Consider the following 27,099-nt stretch of genomic DNA (forward strand, 5'->3'; position numbering starts at 1 on the left):
ATACGTTAGAAGATAAAGCAATAAATGTAGATGGAGATTTCTTTATTTGGCGTAGCATGTTACATCTGAGAATTGGGTTGTCCTTCGGGATGCCTTCATAGTAAAACCAAAAGGATAAAATTCAAGTGAAAGTTGATTATCAGTTGATAAACGACGAATTAATAATATTAGGAATATGAAAATTGTTGCGTAAATCTAAAGAATGAGAAGGAAAAGGAAGTTGAGTGTGACCGAAACCTTTAATTGGAATAGCTTGGCCATTTTCGACAAATACCTTTTAGGAAAACACAAAGGAAAGTAAGATTATAGATTACCTGAACTTGATGCCGTATGAGATGTGGCTCTTGTAACCATGTACCATGTATCTTCGGGTGAGTTGAGTGTCATCGTATGCAAAGCATTTTCAATATCATTAGGATAGTAATTTGAAGTGTCTGATGTAACCGAACGGGCTTGAGTTGATTGCGGGCCCAATAAATCGGCCTGATGAGAATTGGGTCGAGCCCAACTGTTTGTGGGATAAGGACATGGTGGAGGATAGGCCCAAGGGTTTTGCTGCCAGTTCCATGGTGGTTGTGTCGTCCAGTTTGGAGAAGTATTTGGGAAATACACTCGACCATGACCACGATTTGTGTTGTTCCGACCTCAATAATTGGTACGATAACCACCACGACCCCTGTTATGGCCAAAGTAGTGAGATTGACCAAAAAAACTGGATTTGTTGGATGAAAAATTTGCGTTGGTTGTGATTAGGGTTGCGTCAGATGGTGTAGAAGGTGGAAGGCTTTGTTTCTGCTTTCACGATTCTTCCAGTTACAACATTGACCGAGCTTGATAAAAAGAAAGTAATTGTGTGATATGGCCAGTTGAAGAACCATTCGTGGATCCGACTTTATCCCCAACATTTCCATGTTGATCTGCAAGAGACTTAAGTTCCTGACAATAAAAGGATACATTAAAAAAATTATCAAGTTTGATATTAGTAAACTGGCTATAACAACCCTACTTTTTTCGTTACTTATGTTAACTATCTGTTATTTATTTTAACAACGATTACTTGAAACTTTGTGTATTTAACTTCATAAATACATGCTTAGTCCTTAGAGGTATGTGTTAATATGTGATACATATTCAATAGGAAAATGCTTCGGTTTAGAATTGAAATACGAACGGTTGGTTAACATCAGAAAAATGTATTTGAGACAACGAAACAAATAACAACTTACTTAAAATAATTATTTTATATAATTATTATGTTTTAGAATATAATTAATTTATTAATTGTTTTAATAAATTGGATCACATGGTTTCATTTAAACGATTGATTAACGTTTCGGAAATTCGGTAAGATTGTTGGCTACTAAAAACGAGCCCCACGATCACTCGATTTAGCAAAACGAGCCCATGGACACCCCATGGAGTACCCACGGCCGAATGGCCCCATTAGGGGGTTCCCATGGTTTTAATTTAGGGCTCTTGATGTTTACAAGTGATCCATGATGTTTAGAGGATATGTGTCTTGATTGTTTATACATCTTGAGATAATTTCATGCGAAAACGGACACTCGAACTTGAACCGCCAAGTGTTTGTAATGCAATCACTTCGGCATGATTTGATGATTTTGCAACAAGTGTTTGTTTTTGAGAACGCTATGATATTGGGCTTAATAATAATAATATGTAGAAAAAATATTGGGCCCCAAGTAATTGTGGGCCCTGAGCAATTGTACACTTTGCTACCCACACTCCTTCTTCCTCCTCTCCCATCGCTGACCACCTTCACCATCACAACAACTTCCATTATTAATTATTTGCTAGTGCTTGTTTAATAGAAAACGTTCACTAGCATCAAACCTTCACCATCACAACACCTTCAATTATTGATTATTTGCTAATGCTTTTTTAATAGAAAACGTTCACTAGTATCGTCCTCTACACTTTAACATAAGCAATTTGATATTTGGTGGTATAAACTCTAAAACCCTAGCTTTCTATTTCAGTTTTTTTATTATTATTATTATTTTTTTATTTTTATGATTACATATGTATTTAGTGTCTATTTACACTTTAACATAAGCAATTTGATATTTGGTGGTATAAACTCTAAAACCCTAGCTTTCTATTTCAGTTTTTTTTTTAACTCTAAAACCCTAGCTTTCTATTTCAGTTTTTTTTTTTTTTTTTTTTTTTTTTTGATGATTACATATGTATTTAGTGTCTATTGCTCTAATCCTAGAGGCCCGGCTCGTAAGGGGAGCAAAGTGTACAATTGCTCAGGGTCCAATATTTTTTTTTGTACATATTAATATTATTAAACCCAAGTTACATAAATTACTATTACTATTACTAGTAAGCCCAAGGAGGAATAAGCCCAACATTTCTTGAACTACAACCCAAGGCTTTTGATTATAGGGTACATTTTGTATCAATCACCCACTGACGTGGGATGAAAAAGAATTAGCAAAAAGTTCCAAATGGAGTCATTTACATGTGCATTAATGAAAAGTTTAGTATTTCCAAATGTGAACTACGTAGTACAATATTATTTAAATGACCAATGTAATCAGGTTAACTATGTGTAATCCACTATTCTGTGTGTTTGTAAACGTAGATGAATTGATAAATCAATACATAGGCATATGAAATAAAGTTATGTTCAGAAAACAAAATTGATAAAAAAGTACATATGAATGAAGTGGTGGTTGAGATTTTTTTATAATTATGCGTGGATTAAATTTTGTTATGTCCACAAAAGTAGAAAACCAACTGATAAAATGATGACATAAACAATCCAGGGCCGTCTTATAAATTTATAGGGTCCTGTTCGAAATATAAAAATAAGGGCCCTTATAACGTTAAGAATTGCGATATACATTGGATTTTCTAAATTTTTGAAAGAAGCAAGTAAATTTTTTTGTTTTCGTCGGTTGTAAATTCCTTTTCCTCTTGGGACTGATAAGAAAAACATGTATTTATCCACAAGTTTTTGAAATTTTGGGCCCTCTTGAAATTTTGGGCCCTGATCGATTGCACATGTTAGCACACCCTCTAAGACGCCTCTGAAACAATCTATTGTTGCTAAAAAATGAATTTAAATAATATTTAATTATCCTTATAAATAATATACTTAGTAATTAAAAATGACTTAAATTTTTGTTTTACTAATTAGCTTGTTGTTACTTGTTACACAAACTGATGGGATACACAACCAAACTAACGAATTGGAAATTAATTTTAAATGACAAAAGTATCACACTTCACGCATAATATAACATGATGAAAAGACATAAGATACATCGAAATGGATACATAAAATGCTTTCAAAAAGTGACTTCCTTCAAAACTAGGAAGAGATATAAGATCAAGCTTAAAACTTCTTGTTCAAAGTTCTAAAATGATTAGAAGACATACGATAGAAAGTCCATTCACACGCATTATTTGTCCATATGGACCACTTTTTCGGGCCCGCTCGGGGCATCAGAAAACACGAGACCGGCCCTGGTATGCATGATTAAATTCGATAATTTGTTCGGTTTGTGTGTTAGGGTTAAATCCCGAATTTGAAATGCATGCTACTGATATCTTAGACATACTTTCTATATTTGATATATATATCTAGATGAATTTCTTTCGAAAAATTAATAACTTTTCGTGTAAGAATTGCATGTTTTCGTTATACGCTTTGCAAGTTATGACTAATTAAAGTTTTCGGTTTCAATGTTGTGTAAATCAGTTTTCTGAGATGTTTGACATGAGAATTGAAATGTGATATTGACATTAACAGATAGCTAGTGAAAAAACATGCAAAATACACTAGGATATCACACTAATCGGATACATAAGTCACCTATTATGCTTGATTGAATCTTGGTAACGTTTATTGTCGAATGCATGTGAAAACACGTCTTAAAGGAACTTTTGAATACCTTCTGGAACTAAATCTTTTGAATTTTGGAAAATTCATGTTTATTACATCATTTTTCGTATAGGATATGTGTCTTGATTGTTTACATCTTGAGATAATTGCATGCGAAAATGGACACTCGAACTTGGACCACCAAGTGTTTGTAATGCAATCACTTCGACATGTAACATCCCGCCTTTTTCCGTTTTCTTTTCCGTTATACTAATTTAAACTCCGTTATATGTTTATAACATCTCCCGTTAATACGCGTTTTAAAATATTCCGTTTAGGTATTTTCCGCAACCGACTACAAACTCGAGGGACTAAAATTGACACGGGGCAAACTAGTTGACTAGGTCACCTAGTCCACCCCAATCACCACCATTCAACCATCTCTCTCTCTCTCTCTCTCTCTCTCTCTCTCTCTCTCTCTCTCTCTCTCTCTCTCTTTCTCTCTAGCAAGAACACACCCAATTTCCAAATTCATTCAATCATCATCTAAATTCGATCTAGGAGGCTTACAACAAAATAAATTACATATTCGTGATCCTCTCTTCATCCTCTTCATTTTGGTACCAACTTCATCTCGTTTGGGTAACATTTCTAAAACACTAGTTTTCTTTAAATTTGTGTTCTTGACTTAAAAGTATGTTAATTAGTGTCTATGGCTCATTGTGATGTCGTGTATGTAATTTGTATGCTCGATTTGTTGTTTTGGTGTAACTAGTTCATTATGAAAATTTCTTGCTAAATCCTTGATTTTGGATGATCAAATGTTATTAGATTGTTAATGTGCATGTTTTAAAAGTGTTACTAGTATCATTAGCTTCATTTTGATGTATAGATTGATTAAAGAAACGTCATAAACGCGATTATTGATTTTGTGAACTTTTGGTTAGGGTTGACAACTCTTAAAACGAACTTTTGATGCGTTGAATGCTTGTTAATGTTATTGATAAGTGTTTAGTTGTATTACATGTTTCATTACCTTCAAAACGGCATATCATATGTATAAATTGAATTCCCGAAACTTAAATTGCAATTGATAAACTTGAAACTTGAAAATAAACCTCTATTGATCACTTGGCGGGATTTAGGTTATAGTATATGATGTTTTTGCTTGATGAAAAGTGCTTAGTTGTGTTCCTTGTCGAAAGAGCTTTCCGATGATATAAAATACATGTTCTAATTGTTTGCGGATCATAAAATGTGATGGTTGGTGTTTTGGTTCGTCCATTTGAGGAATACAGCAAACAGGGCCTGGAAACCGATCAGGACGCCGTCCAGATACTGGGGACGCCGTCCCACCTTTTGAACCTAGACGCCGTCTAGGATATCAGGACGCCGTCCCACCCTTCATTGTGGGACGCCGTCTAGCCATTTGGGACGCCGTCCCATTGTACTAAAACTGGCTGTTTGCTTTGGTCATTTGACATAAAAATGTTTGCTATGCTACGGACCTCCGATTAACATGAAACTTGGCCAACATGCTCATATATGATTATATAACTTAGAAAAATTGTCGGATACCCAACCCGACCCCGTTGACTTTTCCGTTGACTTTGACCCGACCAAGTTGACTTTTAATCAAACTTAACCAAATAATTGTGCAATCGTTCTAACATGTTTTTATACTTGTACCTTGCATGAAACATGACAATTTGATTCACATGCTCTTATGATCGAGTCTTAACGAGCCATAGGACTAATTGAACATCTTTGACCTATCGTGCTTACCGTTATTGATACAACCTATTGTTTAGGTCAAGACTAGCATTGTTCTTTGCACATGTTTACTTGTTGAAGTACTTTACTACTCGTGCACTCAAGGTGAGATCATAGTCCCACTTTTACTCTTTTTGAACTTACATTTGGGATGAGAAAACATAAACATTTCTTTACTAAGTGAACACAAGTACAGGAAAACAAACATTCTACATACGAGTTTAGAACAAAATCCTCAATTCGATTATCATTAGTTACACTTGCCGGGTGTAAGCGAGAAATTATGTTGTATGGATCCATATGGGTTTGACAAACCCTCATTCAAACGGTTCGCTACCGTTTACGAATGAAATATATTTTCGAGAAACAGTGTATGTTCTAGCACTAAGTGATGGGGTTCAATGGGAGAAATGTTAAGCATTGATAATTGGGTGCTCGTGAAACAAACTTTTGGAATGTATTACTATTATTTCATTGATGCAAATCTTGTGGTTCACTTGTACTTACTTACTTAAACCTATGATTTCACCAACGTTTTCGTTGACAGATTTCTATGTTTTTCTCAGGTCTTTGAACGATATGTGTTACATGCTTCCGCTCATTATTTTGATACTTGCATTGGATGTCGAGTATATATGCATACATGGAGCGTCTTTTGGCTACTTTCAAATTGTGTCGCATAAGTTTCATTTGTACTTAAAACTTTGTATCGTAACTTGTGGTGGAACTATTCTTGTAAACTTTGAACAATCTTTACATTTGAAATGAATGCGACATATCTTTTGGTCAAACGTTGTTTTAAAGACTTATGACCACGTAACGGGACCTAAGTAGACGGCGCCGTCAAATATGATTTGGTCGGGTCGCTACAGATGGTATCAGAGCGTTGGTTGTAGGGATTTAGAGTTCATTAGTGTCAACCCCGAGTCATAGGGTACATTGGTGAGTCTAGACTACAACCGGCATATAGACTTGAAGTAGGAATTACTTGACTACTTGTGCATTTATACTCGAACACTTCTACTCATATCTACTCTTAGTTCATCTTAATCTCACGTTGTTTAATTTGATTGACACGCCACCTTGACTATATGAAATGATGTCGAATGCACATATGAATCAGGGTAATATAATTTCCGGGATTATATTACGGTGACTCATATGAACGTTCCGACATTATGACATAAAGAATTTAAGGCGAGTCGAGGAAAAACTTCTCTTTATCTTTATTCTATATCACGGTTAGTATTATTGAGAATGCTAATCAATGATATTCTTGTGTCTTGAAGGAACAATGGCTCCTCGTCGTGTACGCCGCAATGAAACTCCCGAACAAGCTCTCGAACGGATGATAGCCACCGCCGTAGATGCGGCCATGGCCGGTCACTCATCCAACAACAATAATAATAACAACCACAACAACAACAACAACAACAACAATGGAGCCGGAAACTCAAACGAGGGATGCTCCTATAAAGCTTTCATGGGGTGCAAACCTCACACTTTTGATGGAACCGGGGGACCGGTCGTGCTCACCCGATGGTTTGAGCAAACGGAAGCCGTCTTTAGCATAAGCGGTTGTCGGGACCAAGACAAGGTCAAATACTCCACTCACACCTTCGCCGGTGTCGCTCTTACATGGTGGAATACTTATGTACAATCGGTGGGTACCGATGAAGCTCACGCCCTCTCTTGGGCCGACTTGAGGGAAAAGATGATTGTCGAATATTTCCCTCGTGAAGAAACCCGAAGGCACGAACAAGGGCTAAGAACTTTAAAGGCGATCGGAAATGATCTCAAGGCTTATAATCAACGATTTTCCGAACTAGCCTTGATGTGCCCAAATCTTGTAAACCCCGAAGCTTTAAGGGTTGAACTTTACATGGATGGTCTTCCAAAGAGTATCAAACACGGAGTAATGTCATCCAAACCCACTAATCATCAAGAGGCCTTGAACATGGCCAGCAAATTGATAGAAATGGTTGATGAAATCGTAGTTCCGGCACCTAAGGCCGAGGATAAATCGGGCGGCAACAAAAGAAAATGGGAAGCTCCCCAATCAAGCAACAACAACTTTGCCAAGAAATCTTTCACTTCCGACGGCAAGAAGGGTTATGCCGGGAATCTACCTTTTTGCAACAAATGCAACAAACATCACTTTGGCGAATGTAGTAAGCTAATTTGCCATCGGTGCCAAGGAATTGGTCATAAGGCCAACGATTGTAAAAGTGCCACTCCCGTCACTCGAAAGTGGCCCAATGCACCAAAGACGGGCACTTGTTACGAATGTGGCCAAACGGGTCATTATAGAAATGCATGCCCAAAAAGGAAAGATAGCACCAATACGCGCGGCCGAGTTTTCAACATCAACACCGAGGAAGCCCGGGATGACACTGAACTAGTCACGGGTACGTTTCTTCTCAACAATTCTTATGTCTCTTGCTTATTCGATTCGGGTGCCGATAAATGCTTTGTATCCAAGACTTTGACTCATTCTTTTAGCACTCCACCTCTTCCATTAGATACCACTTATACCATTGAAGTGGCTAACGGGAAACTATTAAGTGCCGACACATATTACCGGGGGTGTACGTTAAACATTTTGGGTAAGGAATTTGAAATTGACTTGATACCCATGGAACTAGGAAGCTTTGATGTAATAATCGGTATGAATTGGTTAGTCAAAACAAAATCTCACATCCTTTGTGATCTTAACGCAATCCGAATTCCTATCGAGAATGGTGAACCTTTGATTGTTTATGGCGATAAGAGTTGCACCAGACTCAACCTCGTTTCGTGCCTTAAAGTTAGAAAACTGCTCCGTAAGGGTTGTTTTGCGATCCTTGCCCACGTTAAGAAAGTCGAGTCCGATGATAAGCATATCGATGATGTGCCAATTGTTAGTGACTATTCCGATGTATTTCCCGATGAATTGCTGGGTCTTCCACCTCATCGACCGGTTGAATTCCAAATCGATCTTATTCCGGGAGCCGCACCCGTAGCACGTGCACCATATAGACTCGCCCCATCCGAAATGCAAGAATTGCAAAGTCAAATCCAAGAACTACTTGATCGTGGTTTTATCCAACCTAGCCATTCACCTTGGGGCGCTCCGATTTTGTTTGTTAAAAAGAAAGACGGATCCCTACGAATGTGCATTGATTATCGTGAACTAAATAAATTGACGGTTAAGAACCGATATCCTCTTCCTCGCATCGATGACCTCTTTGATCAACTACAAGGGTCTTGTGTATATTCAAAAATCGATCTCCGCTCGGGTTATCATCAATTAAGGGTTAAGGGGGAAGATGTCTCCAAAACCGCTTTCCGGACTCGTTACGGTAGTTATGAATTCCTTGTCATGCCATTTGGTCTCACTAACGCACCGGCGGTGTTCATGGATCTTATGAACCGCGTGTGCAAACCGTATCTCGATAAATTCGTTATTGTGTTCATCGATGACATATTGATCTATTCTAAAAATGAAGAAGAGCACGAACAACATCTCCGACTTGTGCTTGAACTCTTGAGACAAGAACGACTTTATGCCAAATTCTCCAAGTGTGAATTTTGGTTGAAGGAAGTTCAATTTCTTGGTCATGTTGTAAGTGATCAAGGTATTAAAGTCGATCCCACGAAGATCGAAGCCATTAGTAAATGGGAGACTCCTACTACTCCTACTCACATTCGTCAATTCTTGGGTCTCGCCGGGTACTATCGTAGATTCATCGAAAATTTCTCTTTGGTTGCACGTCCTCTAACCGCATTAACTCACAAAGGAAAGAAATTCATTTGGGCGACCGAGCAAGAATCCGCGTTTCAAATCTTGAAGACAAAACTAACCACCGCTCCTATCTTGTCACTTCCCGAAGGCAATGATGATTTTGTTGTATATTGCGATGCCTCGAAACATGGTTTTGGGTGTGTATTGATGCAACGGAAGAAAGTCATTGCTTATGCCTCTCGACAACTAAAAATTCATGAACGGAATTACACGACTCATGATCTCGAACTTGGAGCCGTTGTCTTTGCACTTAAAATGTGGAGACACTATCTTTATGGAACCAAGAGTACTATCTTTACCGACCACAAAAGTCTCCAACACATCTTCGATCAAAAGCAACTAAACATGAGACAACGACGGTGGATTGAAACTTTGAACGATTACGATTGCGAGCTTCGTTACCATCCCGGGAAGGCAAACGTAGTAGCCGATGCCTTAAGTCGAAAAGAAAGAGCGGTGCCTCTTCGTGTCCGAGCTTTAAACATCACCATTCACACCAACCTTAATAGCCAAATTCGGGTAGCCCAAGATGAGGCTCTCAAGGATGAAAACCTTTCACACGAGCTCTTAAACATTCTCGTCTCTCGATTCGAAACTAGGGAGACCGGACTCCGATATTACGCTGGAAGGATTTGGGTGCCTAGTTATGGGGACCTACGAAGCCTTATTTTAGATGAAGCCCATAAGTCACGATACTCGATTCACCCCGGTGCCAATAAGATGTACCACGACCTTAAACAACTATATTGGTGGCCGAACATCAAAAGGGACGTAGCTACTTATGTTTCCAAGTGTTTGACATGTTCCAAAGTCAAAGCCGAACACCAAAGACCGTCCGGATTACTTCAACAACCCGAGATCCCGCAATGGAAGTGGGAAAGGATAACGATGGATTTTATCACCAAGCTACCAAAAACGACGGGCGGTTATGATACCATTTGGGTTATTGTTGACCGTCTCACCAAATCCGCACACTTCCTTGCCATGAAAGAAACAGACAAAATGGAGAAACTTGCACAACTTTACATTAAGGAGATCGTAGCCCGACACGGTGTACCTTTATCGATTATCTCCGACCGAGATGGCCGTTTCGTTGCTAGATTTTGGCGTACATTGCAAGAAGCGTTGGGAACGCGTTTAGACATGAGCACCGCATATCATCCTCAAACCGATGGACAAAGCGAACGTACAATTCAAACCTTAGAAGACATGTTACGAGCTTGCGTGGTTGATTTCGGAAAAGCTTGGGACAAGCACTTACCTCTCGCCGAGTTCTCTTATAACAATAGTTATCACGCGAGTATTAAAGCCGCACCTTTTGAAGCGCTATATGGCCGCAAATGTCGTTCACCTCTTTGTTGGGCCGAGGTAGGCGACGTGCAAATCACCGGACCCGAACTCATTCACAAAACCACCGAGAAAATCATTCAAATCCGAGATAAGCTTAGGACGGCCCGAAGTCGTCAAAAGAGCTATACCGACAAACGACGCAACGATCTTGAATTTCAAGTCGGTGACCGAGTAATGTTAAAAGTCGCACCTTGGAAGGGTGTAATCCATTTTGGGAAACGCGGGAAGCTAAATCCGCGGTATATTGGTCCTTTCGAAATCTTGGAGCGTATTGGAACCGTTGCTTATCGTTTAGATCTTCCGCCTCAATTGAGCTCCGTTCATCCTACTTTCCATGTATCCAACTTGAAAAAGTGTCTTGCCGAACCCGATATCGTCATTCCTCTCGAGGAGCTTACCATTGATGACAAACTTCATTTCGTGGAGGAACCGGTTGAAATTGTGGACACCTCCGTCAAGACATTGAAACAAAGCCGAATCCCGATTGTTAAAGTCCGTTGGAACGCCAAAAGGGGACCCGAGTTTACTTGGGAAAGACAAGATCAAATGCAAAGGAAGTATCCTCATCTATTCGTGAATTCGGAAACGCAAGATCTCGAGGAAGAAACAACGACTACTACGCCTACTTAAATTTCGGGACGAAATTTCTTTTAAGGAGTAGGTAATGTAACATCCCGCCTTTTTCCGTTTTCTTTTCCGTTATACTAATTTAAACTCCGTTATATGTTTATAACATCTCCCGTTAATACGCGTTTAAAAATATTCCGTTTAGGTATTTTCCGCACCCGACTACAAACTCGAGGGACTAAAATTGACACGGGGCAAACTAGTTGACTAGGTCACCTAGTCCACCCCAATCACCACCATTCAACCATCTCTCTCTCTCTCTCTCTCTCTCTCTCTCTCTCTCTCTCTCTCTCTCTTTCTCTTTAGCAAGAACACACCCAATTTCCAAATTCATTCAATCATCATCTAAATTCGATCTAGGAGGCTTACAACAAAATAAATTACATATTCGTGATCCTCTCTTCATCCTCTTCATTTTGGTACCAACTTCATCTCGTTTGGGTAACATTTCTAAAACACTAGTTTTCTTTAAATTTGTGTTCTTGACTTAAAAGTATGTTAATTAGTGTCTATGGCTCATTGTGATGTCGTGTATGTAATTTGTATGCTCGATTTGTTGTTTTGGTGTAACTAGTTCATTATGAAAATTTCTTGCTAAATCCTTGATTTTGGATGATCAAATGTTATTAGATTGTTAATGTGCATGTTTTAAAAGTGTTACTAGTATCATTAGCTTCATTTTGATGTATAGATTGATTAAAGAAACTTCATAAACGCGATTATTGATTTTGTGAACTTTTGGTTAGGGTTGACAACTCTTAAAACGAACTTTTGATGCGTTGAATGATTGTTAATGTTATTGATAAGTGTTTAGTTGTATTACATGTTTCATTACCTTCAAAACGGCATATCATATGTATAAATTGGATTCCCAAAACTTAAATTGCAATTGATAAACTTGAAACTTGAAAATAAACCTCTATTGATCACTTGGCGGGATTTCGGTTATAGTATATGATGTTTTTGCTTGATGAAAAGTGCTTAGTTGCGTTCCTTGTCGAAAGAGCTTTCCGATGATATAAAATACATGTTCTAATTGTTTGCGGATCATAAAATGTGATGGTTGGTGTTTTGGTTCGTCCATTTGAGGAATACAACAAACAGGGCCTGGAAACCGATCAGGACGCCGTCCAGATACTGGGGACGCCGTCCCACCTTTTGAACCTAGACGCCGTCTAGGATATCAGGACGCCGTCCCACCCTTCATTGTGGGACGCCGTCTAGCCATTTGGGACGCCGTCCCATTGTACTAAAACTGGCTGTTTGCTTTGGTCATTTGACATAAAAATGTTTGCTATGCTACGGACCTCCGATTAACATGAAACTTGGCCAACATGCTCATATATGATTATATAACTTAGAAAAATTGTCGGATACCCAACCCGACCCCGTTGACTTTTCCGTTGACTTTGACCCGACCAAGTTGACTTTTAATCAAACTTAACCAAATAATTGTGCAATCGTTCTAACATGTTTTTATACTTGTACCTTGCATGAAACATGACAATTTGATTCACATGCTCTTATGATCGAGTCTTAACGAGCCATAGGACTAATTGAACATCTTTGACCTATCGTGCTTACCGTTATTGATACAACCTATTGTTTAGGTCAAGACTAGCATTGTTCTTTGCACACGTTTACTTGTTGAAGTACTTTACTACTCGTGCACTCAAGGTGAGATCATAGTCCCACTTTTACTCTTTTTGAACTTACATTTGGGATGAGAAAACATAAACATTTCTTTACTAAGTGAACACAAGTACAGGAAAACAAACATTCTACATACGAGTTTAGAACAAAATCCTCAATTCGATTATCATTAGTTACACTTGCCGGGTGTAAGCGAGAACTTATGTTGTATGGATCCATATGGGTTTGACAAACCCTCATTCAAACGGTTCGCTACCGTTTACGAATGAAATATATTTTCGAGAAACAGTGTATGTTCTAGCACTAAGTGATGGGGTTCAATGGGAGAAATGTTAAGCATTGATAATTGGGTGCTCGTGAAACAAACTTTTGGAATGTATTACTATTATTTCATTGATGCAAATCTTGTGGTTCACTTGTACTTACTTACTTAAACCTATGATTTCACCAACGTTTTCGTTGACAGATTTCTATGTTTTTCTCAGGTCTTTGAACGATATGTGTTACATGCTTCCGCTCATTATTTTGATACTTGCATTGGATGTCGAGTATATATGCATACATGGAGCGTCTTTTGGCTACTTTCAAATTGTGTCGCATAAGTTTCATTTGTACTTAAAACTTTGTATCGTAACTTGTGGTGGAACTATTCTTGTAAACTTTGAACAATCTTTACATTTGAAATGAATGCGACATATCTTTTGGTCAAACGTTGTTTTAAAGACTTATGACCACGTAACGGGACCTAAGTAGACGGCGCCGTCAAATATGATTTGGTCGGGTCGCTACACGACATGATTTTATGATGTTGCAACAAGTGTTTATTTTTGAGAACACCATGATATTGCGGTAACACCATTTAGGAATACATATCTAGTTTGAGATTTAACTTTATGTGGATCAGATAAATAACCTGCATTTGCATAACCAACCAAATCTTGTTTTGAATCGTTAGAATAAAATAATCCTAAATCAGTTGTTCCTCGAAGGTGGAAGGCTTTGTTTCTGCTTTCACGATTCTTCCAGTTACAACATTGACCGAGCTTGATAAAAAGAAAGTAATTGTGTGATATGGCCAGTTGAAGAACCATTCGTGGATCCGACTTTATCCCCAACATTTCCATGTTGATCTGCAAGAGACTTAAGTTCCTGACAATAAAAGGATACATTAAAAAAATTATCAAGTTTGATATTAGTAAACTGGCTATAACAACCCTACTTTTTTCGTTACTTATGTTAACTATCTGTTATTTATTTTAACAACGATTACTTGAAACTTTGTGTATTTAACTTCATAAATACATGCTTAGTCCTTAGAGGTATGTGTTAATATGTGATACATATTCAATAGGAAAATGCTTCGGTTTAGAATTGAAATACGAACGGTTGGTTAACATCAGAAAAATGTATTTGAGACAACGAAACAAATAACAACTTACTTAAAATAATTATTTTATATAATTATTATGTTTTAGAATATAATTAATTTATTAATTGTTTTAATAAATTGGATCACATGGTTTCATTTAAACGATTGATTAACGTTTCGGGAATTCGGTAAGATTGTTGGCTACTAAAAACGAGCCCCACGATCACTCGATTTAGCAAAACGAGCCCATGGACACCCCATGGAGTACCCACGGCCGAATGGCCCCATTAGAGGGTTCCCATGGTTTTAATTTAGGGCTCTTGATGTTTACAAGTGATCCATGCTGGCAATTATTCTAGTATGGGAGATGTTAGGATATTAGGACCCAAACAACGCTAGTAATTCTACAAGACTACTAGCCGAGTAGTGATTCTATCACGATCACTCAAACCCACTTAATGAACGAAAGATAATAAATGCGTAAATGTAAGAACGACACAAGATATAACGTGGTTATATGCAATCGGTGTGATTGCTTTAGTCCACAGACCAACTAGAGAGTGTTTATTACTGAGAATCTGTATTTGGTATGTTACAATTGCATACAATGAGTTCTATATATAGGAGAAAACAAGAACACCATGACAACTAGCTAGGAATCTTCATCATGACAAGTAATCATCTTGTTTACCAACTAGCCATGCTTTCCACCTTGTAATGGCATGATCACAGCCCTAATTTTAGGTGTAAAGTGATTAACTTTGCACCTAAAGTGAAAGGAGGCCAAAGCATGCTCGGATGTAAAGGTTGCAACTTGCCAAATTGCTGACAGAGAGGCGATGCGCCGCATCTGAGAGGTGATGCGCCGCATCCCTTCAATTCCACGTTCCAGATTCATGTACCAGCACTCGATGCGCCGCATCGAGATGGTGATGCGCCGCATCTGACCCCTGATGCGCCATATCAGCTCAATGCTCCGCATCAATAACTCTCGGACTATTTTGCTCTATGAATGCGCCGCATCCATGTCAAGATGCGCCGCATTTGACTGCTTCACGCTTCCCGAAATCTGCAAAATCCGTGCAAGTGTTGGAACAGTTTTTTTTTTTCTCTCGTTTTGTATAAATGTCTCCATAATCTAACAGGAGACGGGTTTCTGTTTGGAACATTTTATGTTGAGATTCCTTACTCTATGTCAATAATAAACAAAGGCGTCAAAACTGAGTACCAAAATATTTTAAACGTCTTTACTGCAATTGACCTCTCTTGTAACAGTTTTGAAGGAAAGATCCCAAAATCACTCACAGATCTTAGAGGCCTCGAATCACTTAATCTTTCCAACAACCATCTTACGGGTTATGTGTTACCATCATTTGGGAAGCTAAAAAATCTTGAATCTTTGGATCTCTCCCGTAACGAGCTATCAGGAAAAATTCCTCAAGAATTGTTGCAACTTGGCTTCCTTGCCATGTTCAACGTATCGTTCAACCATCTTGAAGGGCGCATACCAGCTGGACAACAATTCAATACATTTGAGAACTATTCGTTCGTGGGTAATCCTCTATTGTGTGGAAGACCATTATCCAATGACTGTCAAGGTTCAACGACATCAACACTTGCACAAACAAGCAATGAGTATGAGTCTCTCCTCCCAAGTGACATAATCGATTGAGTTGTCATATTCACAGGCTTTGGTAGTGGGTTGGTAATTGGAGTTCTTTTAGGAAACTTTGTATATGGAAGGTATTGTGATTGGTTCATTGATCGATTTGGGATGAGTAAGGACACATGGGTAAGGCCACTACGTAACAGGAGGAGAAACTAATTAGCCTTTGTATAATTAAGGTTTATTTACGTTTATGAGATGAAAAATATTATTATAGCTTGCTTGTAATTTTCGGTTTTAAATTTTGCAATTTAAGTACATGTGAACTCAGGTCGGCTTATGTTTAATACGGAGTATAACATAATGTCTAGTATTAGTGTTGTATATTTATATAAAGAGAAATTTACTAAAATAAGCACTTTTCACCTTCTCTCATAAATAACCAGTGTCAGACAACTTTTTCACAAATATAAGCATGCATTTCGCCTAAACATTAGGCGAATTAGGCGAAAACATTAACATCCAATAAAAACCTTCCAAGTCATCAAAATACTTCCGCCTACTTTTTTTTTCAAAATTTAAAAAAATTTCGCCTAACCTACCACTTTTAGGCGATTCAGGCGAAAAAAGTTTAGGCGAATATGGCGTAAAGTCTACACCAATCAAATCCCGCCACGTATACAATTATGTTTTCGCCTCACCTAATTTATTAGCGAATTCGGCGAATTGGTAAAAAAACCACAAAAACACATCCCTGTTTCTACCTCTCGCTTAAAAAGTGGAGTTATCATCTTTTTTACCTCTTCGCCTCACCATCGTACTCCACCTTCTACCACCGTACTCCACCTTCTACCACCTTATCTCAACAACTACGTGAATACTTATTTCAATCAAGTGTTATTGAAAGGATAGGAGCTTTTAGAGATGACTACATGTCCATATTGAATAATAGTTCAAAACAGGTAACTGTATTGTACATGATAGAATGAGTCGGCTCATACGGATCCGCTAACACTTTTAGTATCTTTGTTTTCGAATCCTATGAATAATTTTAGTATTAGTTATGCTTACAAAATTTGATACTATCAAAAGATAATATAATTCCTTTTGAAAAACTGATTGAGAAGGTTTAAGCATTTGACCACTCTTTGGTGACCTACACTTTTTAAGCGAGAGGTAGAAACAGGGACGATGTATTTTAGATAGTGGTGAAGAATATAACGCTTAGTCAAATGGAAATAGATTTGCTTCATAAGGTGCTAAGTAATCTTTATGTGTAAGATTATTTCGCCTTAAATAATTATAAGTGGTATTATTTGTCTTAAATTATGCAGGTATTAATATTAATCACATGCTCTTTGTTTCTTTCTTAATTTGAATGATTTTTATGTGGAGGTTCAAAAAGAATTGTGAGCAAATGGGTTTCAAAGTAGGTTAAAACGGAAGAGGTGGTGTATAACACGATATAATGTAAAGTTGGAATATGGGTGTTAAAATATGGGTATAAATGTCATGACAACCATGTTGGGTCAAGGAATTATTTAATACATTTACTCCGTAGTACATAACTATGCTTAATCGTTGGCAATTCTCAGCTAACTTTTGGGTGTAATAAGTACTATGTCATGTTATGCCATGTAAATCAGGTGTGTAATGAATAGCCAGCGTTAAAGTCGCAGGAAATTTTGAGCAGCAACGCGAGCCTCTCTATCCCTGCACTGCTTTGTCATGTAAATACGATGTGCGGTAAATAACTATCGTAATCGCATAGAATTATCATTCGATGTGTAGTAAATAACCATTATAATCGCATACAATTGTCAGCAGCGTAGCGCGCACCCCTCAATCTTGTTTAGAACATTTGTCTCTGATTAGTGTATTAAGCATGGTTACAATGCATGATGGTGTTCCAAATATGTACAAAACAAAATATGGCATGACCTTCAAGATATTACATAACATTAGTAATTAATAGCTAGAGTCTAATTTAGCATTTTTGAGAAGCTAGACTCAAACTTTTGACCCGTTGAAATAAAAAAAAGGGCAAATGACCCGAAATGATAACCTAAGTTACTCAATTTGACAATCAAGGTAACTACCAATTTGCCTAAGCTCGAAAACGATTTCAATTTTATTTTTATTCAAGAAAAAGATTACGATTTAAAAAAGTGTTAAATTGGAGTAATCTTCGTCAAATTAATTGACGATCGTTAGTCAAAAATACACGATCGATCCCTAAAGTTTCTTAAAAATTGTACCCATCATCCTCTTAATCATCTTCATTCCCACCACCACCACTATCACACTTTTCAAACTTGAAGCAACCAATAAAATAATCAATGTCAAAATAATTAAAAAACAATTTTTAAAAACCTCAACTTCTTTAACTTACGTTTTTTTGTTAAATTACTTAGTATTAAATATTTTTATGAACTGATTTAATTTGATTCATAATCCAAAACACGCAATTAATAGCGACATTGCTTTAGTAAAAAGTTAATCACAATACTTTCGCAAACTCCAGTTTTGATACACCTTTTCAACTGATATTTACGAGACTGGACATAAACAAATGTCAAATAAATTACTAAAGCGGAGTTGGGGCAAGAAGCGAGGTCGGATCCGGTCAGTAATAAAATGACGGTGGAGGTGGAATGTGGTGGTGGTCGATGTGTTCTTCAATTTTGTAGAATCCGGCAGCCAGAGGTGCTGGTCGATGGTGGCTCATGGAGACGGTTATGGAAACGAGCTCAAAACTCAACGAAAATTTATGAAAATCTGCAGATAGTTGCACTTAAAACATTCAAACACATCTCCATTTTTATATTTTCCAAAATTAAACCCAAAATCGAAGAAAAAATCAATTTTTTTGTATGATATTTCCGGACAGAAAATTTCCGAGATCTCGATTTAAAATGAGAATTAGATCCTGAAATTTGAGGAAATGATCACAAAATGATGATGGATCTTTCTACCTTTTCAGATTTTATTAAAACACTTCGGAATCAAAACCCACCAAAAAGTCAAAGAAAGTCAGAGCTCAGTGCTAGAATTCGGTTTAATCGCTCGTCCAGACTATAATGTTATATGCTAATGTTAGCACAACTTCAAGGGATAAAGTCCTATCAATGAAGAAGAAGCTACTCTTCCAAGGTAGTTTAAAATTTACCTTTGGCACTTGGGTAAAACCTTGGTTATTCTTAAAACAAAACCAACCTTCGTCATACTAACTCATAACTGAAAATATTCCTGAAAAGGTTTAACGTAGGCGTAAAACCATGTGCATTGCCTTTCAAAAAAAAAAAAAAAAAAAAAAAAACCATGTGCATTGCACCATATATAAAACAAGGATAGATGACAAGCGATATCCGGCTCCAGCTGCCCAATCCCAATATTGAAATGTGCAAGAACGACCATGTAAAAGTTGGCCGGAGGAAGGCGCATATTTCGCCGCTCCATCACTTGGTCGTATATGGCAACTTTGCTCACGGGAGGATAGTTGGCGTGGTCTCGAGCGATGACACCACTGGTGTCAGCGCCTTGATAGGGGGATACCATGTAATCATGTATAAATTTAGGAGTAATGTCTGACGGAACAGACTTAACGTTACGCTGGTTAGTACTTGTGGCTTGAGAAAACATACTTTGAAGATAAAATATCTTGATTTAAAATATTTAGAAAAACGAATAGACAGATAGAACTAGAAGAAAAAAGAGAGAAGAATGAGAAAAGAAAAAGGGTTTAGATAAATAAACCATGATAGTTAGATTAAAAAACCAGGTCAAATATAATGATTACATGATAATTACGATAATGATTATATCTTTCATTTTTAAATCATTTTTTCTACATAATAAAACTGAGTATTACAATACTCTATATTAAATCTTCAACAAATACTCAATATCTCTTTCATATTACTCTCTAATCATATCCAATCCATATTTAAAAATTTTAAACATAAATATATGAAAATAATTCTCCCATGTCCCATTCCCTACATCACTTTTTACGTTCCATTTTAAATAAATAAATAAATAAAATAACCTCAACTTAAAACTCAGTCATAGCTGAAGCCAAACCAACGTAAAACGTAATTGAAAAACATATATTTTAAATCGTAAAAAGTAAAAAGAAAAAAAATGCAATTTTAAAAAGAAAACGGCAAACCTAAGATATAAACCTGAAAAAGTAAACTAGAAACGTAACCTTAAAACCTAAACGAAAAACATATCCGTACACATAAGCAAAAAGCTTTTTGATATATATATATATATATATATATATATATATATATATATAGGGGCACGATCCATGGATAAGCTTAAAAGGAGTACAAACGGGATAAGCAAAATAAAAAAAAAATTTTGAATTTTTTTTTACATTCATAAATCTGCATTAAAATGCACCTCTAATCAATTTTTTCATAAAAAAAAAGTTCAAAATCTTTCAAAAATCGATGATGAATGGTAAAATTAACCATCCATCGGGTTAATTTATCATTCATCTTGTTTACGATGAATGATAAAATTAATCAATGCTAAAAAAAACCAGATGAATGGTTAAATTAACCATTCATCTGTTTTTTTATCATTCATCATAAACAGATGAATGGTTAAATTAACCATTCATCTGCTTTTTTTTTAGCATTGATTAATTTTATCATTCATCTCGAACAAAAATGAATGATAATTAACCAGATGAATGGTTAATTTTACCATTCATCATCGATGTTTACCATTCATCATCGATTTTCGAACGATTTTGTTAAAAAACTTTTTAAAATTTTTTCGTTTTCTTCTATTTGCATATTAAAGGATCGTTTTTTTTTAAAAAAAAAATTTTGAAATTTTACTTATCCAGTTTGTGCCCCATTTAGTGCTTATTCATGGATTGGTCCACTATATATATATATATATATATATATATATATATATATATATATATATATATATATATATACATACTAGGTTTTTGAGCCCATGCGTTGCACAGGTGTGTAAAAATTCGTGCAAAAAATATAAATTGCAGTTCATATTGGTATGTATATATAGATACTAAAAAAATATGAAAAGTATAAGTATTATTTAAGAGCCCGTGTTGTTGACAAATTTTAAAAATTATGCGTTGAACGATGGGTAAAATAATCGAGGAAAATTAATTGATTTTTTCAAACAATTATTCTTTTAAGTTTAAAAGCTGGTGGTATTGATAAATTTTAAAAAAATCCTTTTGAGTTTAAGAGCTCGTGGTGTTGACGAATTATAAAAGTTCTTTTGAATTATAAAATACTGAATACTGATAAGACCATTTGTATCGGGGGTTAAACAACCCCGTTGAATCCGATTTGTCACCCCCAAAACACCGGAGCCTAGCCGTATCGCGGCGTTGTCGGCCCAAATTTTCGAGGCGTTTTCGTCGATCCAACATGAGGTCCAACGGCCGTTGAGGCCACGTGGCATTTTGCAGTTGGTCAAAAAAATCTAGCCGTTGGGTCTAATAGCCGTTGGTAAAAAAAATGTAAAATATTTTTATATTTATCTATATATATATATACATACTCTATTTAATCAATCAGATAAGTAATCGCGGATATCATATTGCTGAAATCCGTCATCGCTACTCGAAGATGAAGCAACTTCTCTTGGCTAATCAGAAAGAGCGTAGATTTCATCCCTAAATTCGGTATAAATCATAATTGCTTGCCTACGTACCAAAGCTTTTCCAATCAAAGCATAATAATCATGGTCATCTTCAAGTAGCGTGGCGGGAACTCCGGGTCTTTTGAAATACCATACTTGTCTGACTGGGTATGGTATGTCTTGATGGAGAACTGCAAGCAAACTAAAAAAATAACGATACTCACGTACATTAATATAATAATCACGTGTTGAGTCCGGTGTATAATTCATCAATCCTTGATCAAATTCACCTCCGTAATGAACTTTTACGCAAACATTCAACGGACCCATTTTGAAATTTGAGAGAAATTATATAGATTTTAAGGAGAAATGAAGTGTGTGTTATAGTTTGTGATGGGTGAGTGTTTATATTGGGAAAAATATAGCCGTTTGGAAAAAAAATAAAATAAAATAAAACTATTTAATAATAAAAATAAAATAAAACAAATAAATAAAACAAAAAAATACAAAATTAAATGTCACATCAGCATTTCACTAAAACTCACAACACCACCACTACTCCACTCAACAACATAACGCGTTTTAGTCATCAAAAAAGTCCAAAAAGTACACAACACGAACTCACAATACCAACTACAACTACAAATGGTCTAAGGAACAAACTTTTGCCTCCAACTCATAAAATTGATTTTTAATTTAATTATTTATTTAAGCAAAATATAAATGTTAATGTAATGATTACTACAGTACGCATTACGAAGTATTTTGTTACTACATTACTACAGTACACATTACGGAGTATTTTGTTACTACCTCCGTCTCATTCCAATAGGGTAGTATTCCATTTTGGGCTGTCCCATTCTGATAGTCCACTTCTATAAATAGAAAGGAAAAAAGATATTTCATTGTTGGATCTGGAGAGAGAAGATATTTCATTGGTGGAGAAAAAAAGTTAGTAGAATTTCCTAAAACTGCGTGTTTTTTGTCTGTGGACTATTGGAATGAGACGGAGGGAGTACTACATTTACATTACAGTAAAGTATAATTAGAGTAAAATGAGTGGTTGTTGGGAAATGTGTAAGAATTGATACGAATTTCAAAGTAAAACTTCCAAAAAAATTAACTTACCCTGATTTTTTTTATACATACCGTTTCTCTCTCCTGGTTTATTTAAAAGTACCCAAAGAAAAAAGAAGTATTTATAAGACAAGGGAAGGAAGAAAGAGAAATAGGTTGAATCATTGCGGGATGTACACGTGTAAGTAGCCTAAAAGCAATAAAAAGGAAAGGCAAGAAAATGACAGTCGAAGTGACAGCTATTTGCTGTAATTATTGAAATGTCAGAAATAAATGTCACTTCATATTTAAGAAGGGACAAGTTCTACTACAGTTGAGTTCGACATCACGCGCCATACTTATGCATAATATCGAATTGAAGGACTTAATGATGCGCATACTCGCATGTTTCATATACATGCGTCACACTTGGCCAACACGCGACTAACATTGCATAATCAACAGATTGCTAAGTTAAAACGTGAGTGCGTTACCTATGACAAACCATTGTAGCACACTGGAAACAAGCGCGCTTACAAAGCTGACGCTAAGGATCATTTCTATGCTTGATCACTGATAGGCGTCACGTATCTGGAAACTTATAGGAATAATAACTACATGATTACAAAATGAAACTTACAGAGAAGTAAATACAATGCTTTTATTCATCTTGGATACATTTACCATAGAATGACTTAGTTTCTCCTTCGGTAACCGAGTGGCCTTACCCATCTGTCCTTCCTCATCCCAAATCGCTCAACGAACCAATCGTGATACCTTCCATATACAAAGTTCCCCAAAAGAGTTCCTATTACCAACCCACTTCCACAGCCTGTGAATACGACAACCCATCGATTATGTCACTTGGGAGGAGAGACTCGTACTCGTCGCTTGTTTGTGGAAGTGTTGATGACGTTGAACCTTGACAATCATTGGATAATGGTTTTCCACACAGTAGAGGGTTACCCACGTAAGAGTAGTTTTCAAATGTATTGAATTGTTCTCCGTCTGGTACGCGCCCTTCGAGATGGTTGAATGACACGTTGAACATGGCAAGGAAGCCAAGTTGCAATAATTCTCGAGGAATTACTCCAGATAGCTCATTATGGGAGAGATCTAAAGATTCAAGATTTTTTAGGTTCCCCAATGACGGTAAAACGTAACCCGTAAGATGGTTGTTGGAAAGATTAAGCGACTGAAGGCCTTGAAGATCTGTGATTGATTGTGGGATCTCTCCTTCAAAACTGTTACAAGAGAGGTCAACTGCTGTAAATATTGTTAAGATCCTTGGGTACTCTCTTTTTACACCTTTGTAGATTAACGTCATCGAGTATGGAAATTCATCTGGCATAAATGCTAATATAGAGATCTCGAATCCCATATTAGATGATTTTCCAGCATAAACAGATTTCATTGCCTTCCAAATCTTGAAATAGTTGTCAGGCAGTCGACCACTGAAGCCATTATTCGAAAGGTCCAAGATCCGTAACTTGGGGAACTCCGACCTCAAAATAGATGGATTTTGGATTACTCCGAAAAATTTGTTGGATCTTAAGATAAGCACTTGAAGCTCAGTAAGAGTTCCTAACCAAAACGGGAATACACCATCAAAAGAGTTATCTCCAATGTTGAGAACCTGCAAGTTAGTACAATTAGCTAATGATTTTGGTAATGGACCAGTAAATTGATTTTCACTCAAATCAATCATCTTCAACTGGCTTTCATGTGTAAATATACTCGTCATACTACCATGAAATTTATTCTGTTGCAGACCCAAATAAATCAGTGACTTGCTAAAGTTGCTCCCTAAACATGTAGGAAGGGTTCCAGTCAAGCTGTTAGAAGACAACTCTAGCAATATAAGGGATTCCGCTTGACAAATCAATGGAGGTATCTCTCCTATCATGTTATTGTATGAGACATCATAAAAGAGTGTTGTCTCTGGAGGAATTGGGAGTGGCCCACTAATGTAATTATTATTAATTCGAAATTCTTCTAAACGAACCCAAGGGAGAAAATGAGGATGTTGATGAAATCCAGTGATGAAGTTGTATGAAAGATCAACATAAGACATTGTTTCTGGACTGTTATCTGAAATCCACTCAGGTATGAGACCATCAATGATGTTGTTGCAAAGATTTAACCCTACCAAGTTCTTGTGGAAGCGGAGGAAGGCGGGGAATTCTTTTAAGTTGCAAGATTCCAGTTGTAAGTCTGTAAGTGCTGGTAAGGGGTCGTCGGTGTAGTTATCGGTGATGACAAATGATATTCCATTTAAATTCAAACTTTCTAGTGTTCCTAGTCCAACGAACATGTCTAGGTCTACACTGCCGATAAAATTGTTATCACTTAGGTCAACTAATTGTAGGTTTTTCAACTTGGAAAGCGCTCTGGGTATTGTACCGTTGAGCTGATTATCATGAAGATCTAAAGTGGTTAGTTGGGTGAGGTTCGTAAACGAAGATGGGATACCGCCAAAAATAAAATTTTGTGCCATTGTGACAAGACTAAGTTTGGTTAAGTTTGCAAGAGACGGTAGGAGCTCTTGGTGTATATTCATAGACACTAGATAGAGCTTTTCAAGGCTGGTCAGTTTGCCAATCCAATGGTAATCACATCCCTTCTCGAAATTGTTGCCAGTAAGCTCTAAAGTCGTGAGTTTCGACAGACTTGCCAATGAAGGAACTTGACCTGTGAATTTGTTTCGTCGAAGACTCAACAAAGTGAGTTGTGTCAAGTTAGAGAGTGAACCTGGAATGCTCCCCGAGAAAAAGGAATCACCAAGTAACAGCAACACCAAGTGATTTAGGTTACTTATGGATTCTGGTATTATCCCATAAAAACCTGTATTCGTCACATCCAGAAGCTCGAGTAAGGTGTCGTTACGAAACTCAGACAAGGAACCGGATAGGTCGGGATTCTCTGCCAATCTAACATATTTCAGCTTCGGCAAGTGAAGTATTTCTGCTGGAAATTTACCTTGAAGCTGACAATCTCTGAAATTGATTGACGTCAAGGAAGAAAAATTGGCCAAAAATTCTGGTACGGAAGAACCGATGCTCACATGCCTGAGATGGAGTTTGTCAAGTCTAGTCAAGTCTTGCAACATGCTAGTACTTTGAAGCTTTAGTGAATTAAATGACAAATCCAAAACAGACAATTGGATTAAATGTGAGATTTCATTAGGGATTTCGCCACTGAATCCCGAATGAGAAAGATCAAGGCTTCTTAACTGCTTTAGACGAGCAATTTCAGATGGGATTTGAGATTCAGCGAAATTGTTCATCGAGAGGTTGAGCTTTCGAAGATGAACAAGGTTAAACAGAGTACTATTTGACCTGATGGGTCCACGAATTGAGCTTTGGCTCAAGTCAAGCTCGATCACACGGCGACCAATATTATTGCTACACACCACACCATCCCACAAACAACAATCAGAAGAACCGTTATTGCTAATTGTGGGTCTTCGCCAAGAATCTAACTTTTGAAGGCCACCGTTAAAAGAAGCAGTGTAATTTTGATGAAGAATGGTTTGCTTAAATTGAAACAAAGCTAAACACTCTCCATCATGGCTTATCAACGATGAAGATGATGCAGTGGGTGTGATCAGGAGGACTAATAATAACAAGTATACAAATGAACTCATAATAGGCATTGAGTTGAAAGCCATGAAGAGATGATATTTTTATTTGATTATTTTTGGAGGTGCGATGTTCCTTATATATAAAGAGAGTGCAGGCGTATGCTTAACGTTCAGTTACCCTATATATCATTTTTTCCATGAGTTAAATCGCCCGAGTTAACCGTTCACAAACTAACATGTCATAGTCAAATATTTCTACACAAAATATATGGTCAAAACTATGTCATGCTGCTCTATCAAGATCAATCTAATAATATAATAATAATATATAGTATAAATAGTAATAGTAATAATAATAAATATAAATATAAATATAAATAATAATAATAATAATAATAACATTATTATTATTATTATTATTATTATTATTATTATTATTATTATTATTATTATTATTATTATTATTATTATTATTATTAGTTGTACTAATCGTCGACATGATATAGACGGAAACTATTTATCGTAGTCTCTTTAAAACGTTTTCGTTTTTATATACATTTTGTTTCAACTTTATTTTTATAAGCTTTAAAGAAGTTTATATGTATTATTTCTTTTATTTTTTTTTATTTGTTAGTATCAACCGCCGATTTACGAATTGTAATTACAAAGATATAGAGCAAAATTAATTTCCGTAGCGATGCGCGGGCTATTTTTCCACTCGTTATAACCAAATAAGAAATGCACACTTCGTGGAAATTTAGGAGGAGTGAATCTTTATTTCTGTGGGCATCGAGTTTAA

The 27,099-nt window shown here is 36.5% G+C and overlaps 1 protein-coding gene and 1 pseudogene across 1 annotated transcript; one reads left to right on the plus strand and one right to left on the minus strand.

Annotated features, from left to right (window-relative positions):
- Positions 1-527: 527 nt before the first annotated feature.
- On the plus strand, positions 528-16,084 carry LOC139842386 (uncharacterized). The gene is made up of 3 exons (XM_071832531.1): positions 528-655; positions 754-812; positions 15,558-16,084. The coding sequence occupies exons 1-3, from the start codon at positions 528-530 to the stop codon at positions 16,082-16,084; spliced, it is 714 nt and encodes a 237-aa protein (XP_071688632.1).
- Positions 16,085-23,104: 7,020 nt separating this feature from the next.
- Positions 23,105-26,427, minus strand: LOC139877619 (receptor-like protein 7; annotated as a pseudogene).
- Between the last annotated feature and the right edge of the window lie 672 nt (positions 26,428-27,099).

The sequence above is a fragment of the Rutidosis leptorrhynchoides genome, chromosome 1 (assembly GCF_046630445.1).
Source record: "Rutidosis leptorrhynchoides isolate AG116_Rl617_1_P2 chromosome 1, CSIRO_AGI_Rlap_v1, whole genome shotgun sequence".
Classification (NCBI taxonomy): Eukaryota; Viridiplantae; Streptophyta; class Magnoliopsida; order Asterales; family Asteraceae; genus Rutidosis; species Rutidosis leptorrhynchoides.

Bases quoted from the DNA above. Each gene is read 5' to 3' on its own strand.
- LOC139842386 (XM_071832531.1), top strand. From the start codon at position 528: ATGGTGGAGGATAGGCCCAAGGGTTTTGCTGCCAGTTCCATGGTGGTT. The intron at 656-753 runs GTACGATAACCA...GGTTGTGATTAG, and splicing joins TGTTCCGACCTCAATAATTG to GGTTGCGTCAGATGGTGTAG. The intron at 813-15,557 runs GTTACAACATTG...ATAATCTAACAG, and splicing joins CTGCTTTCACGATTCTTCCA to GAGACGGGTTTCTGTTTGGA.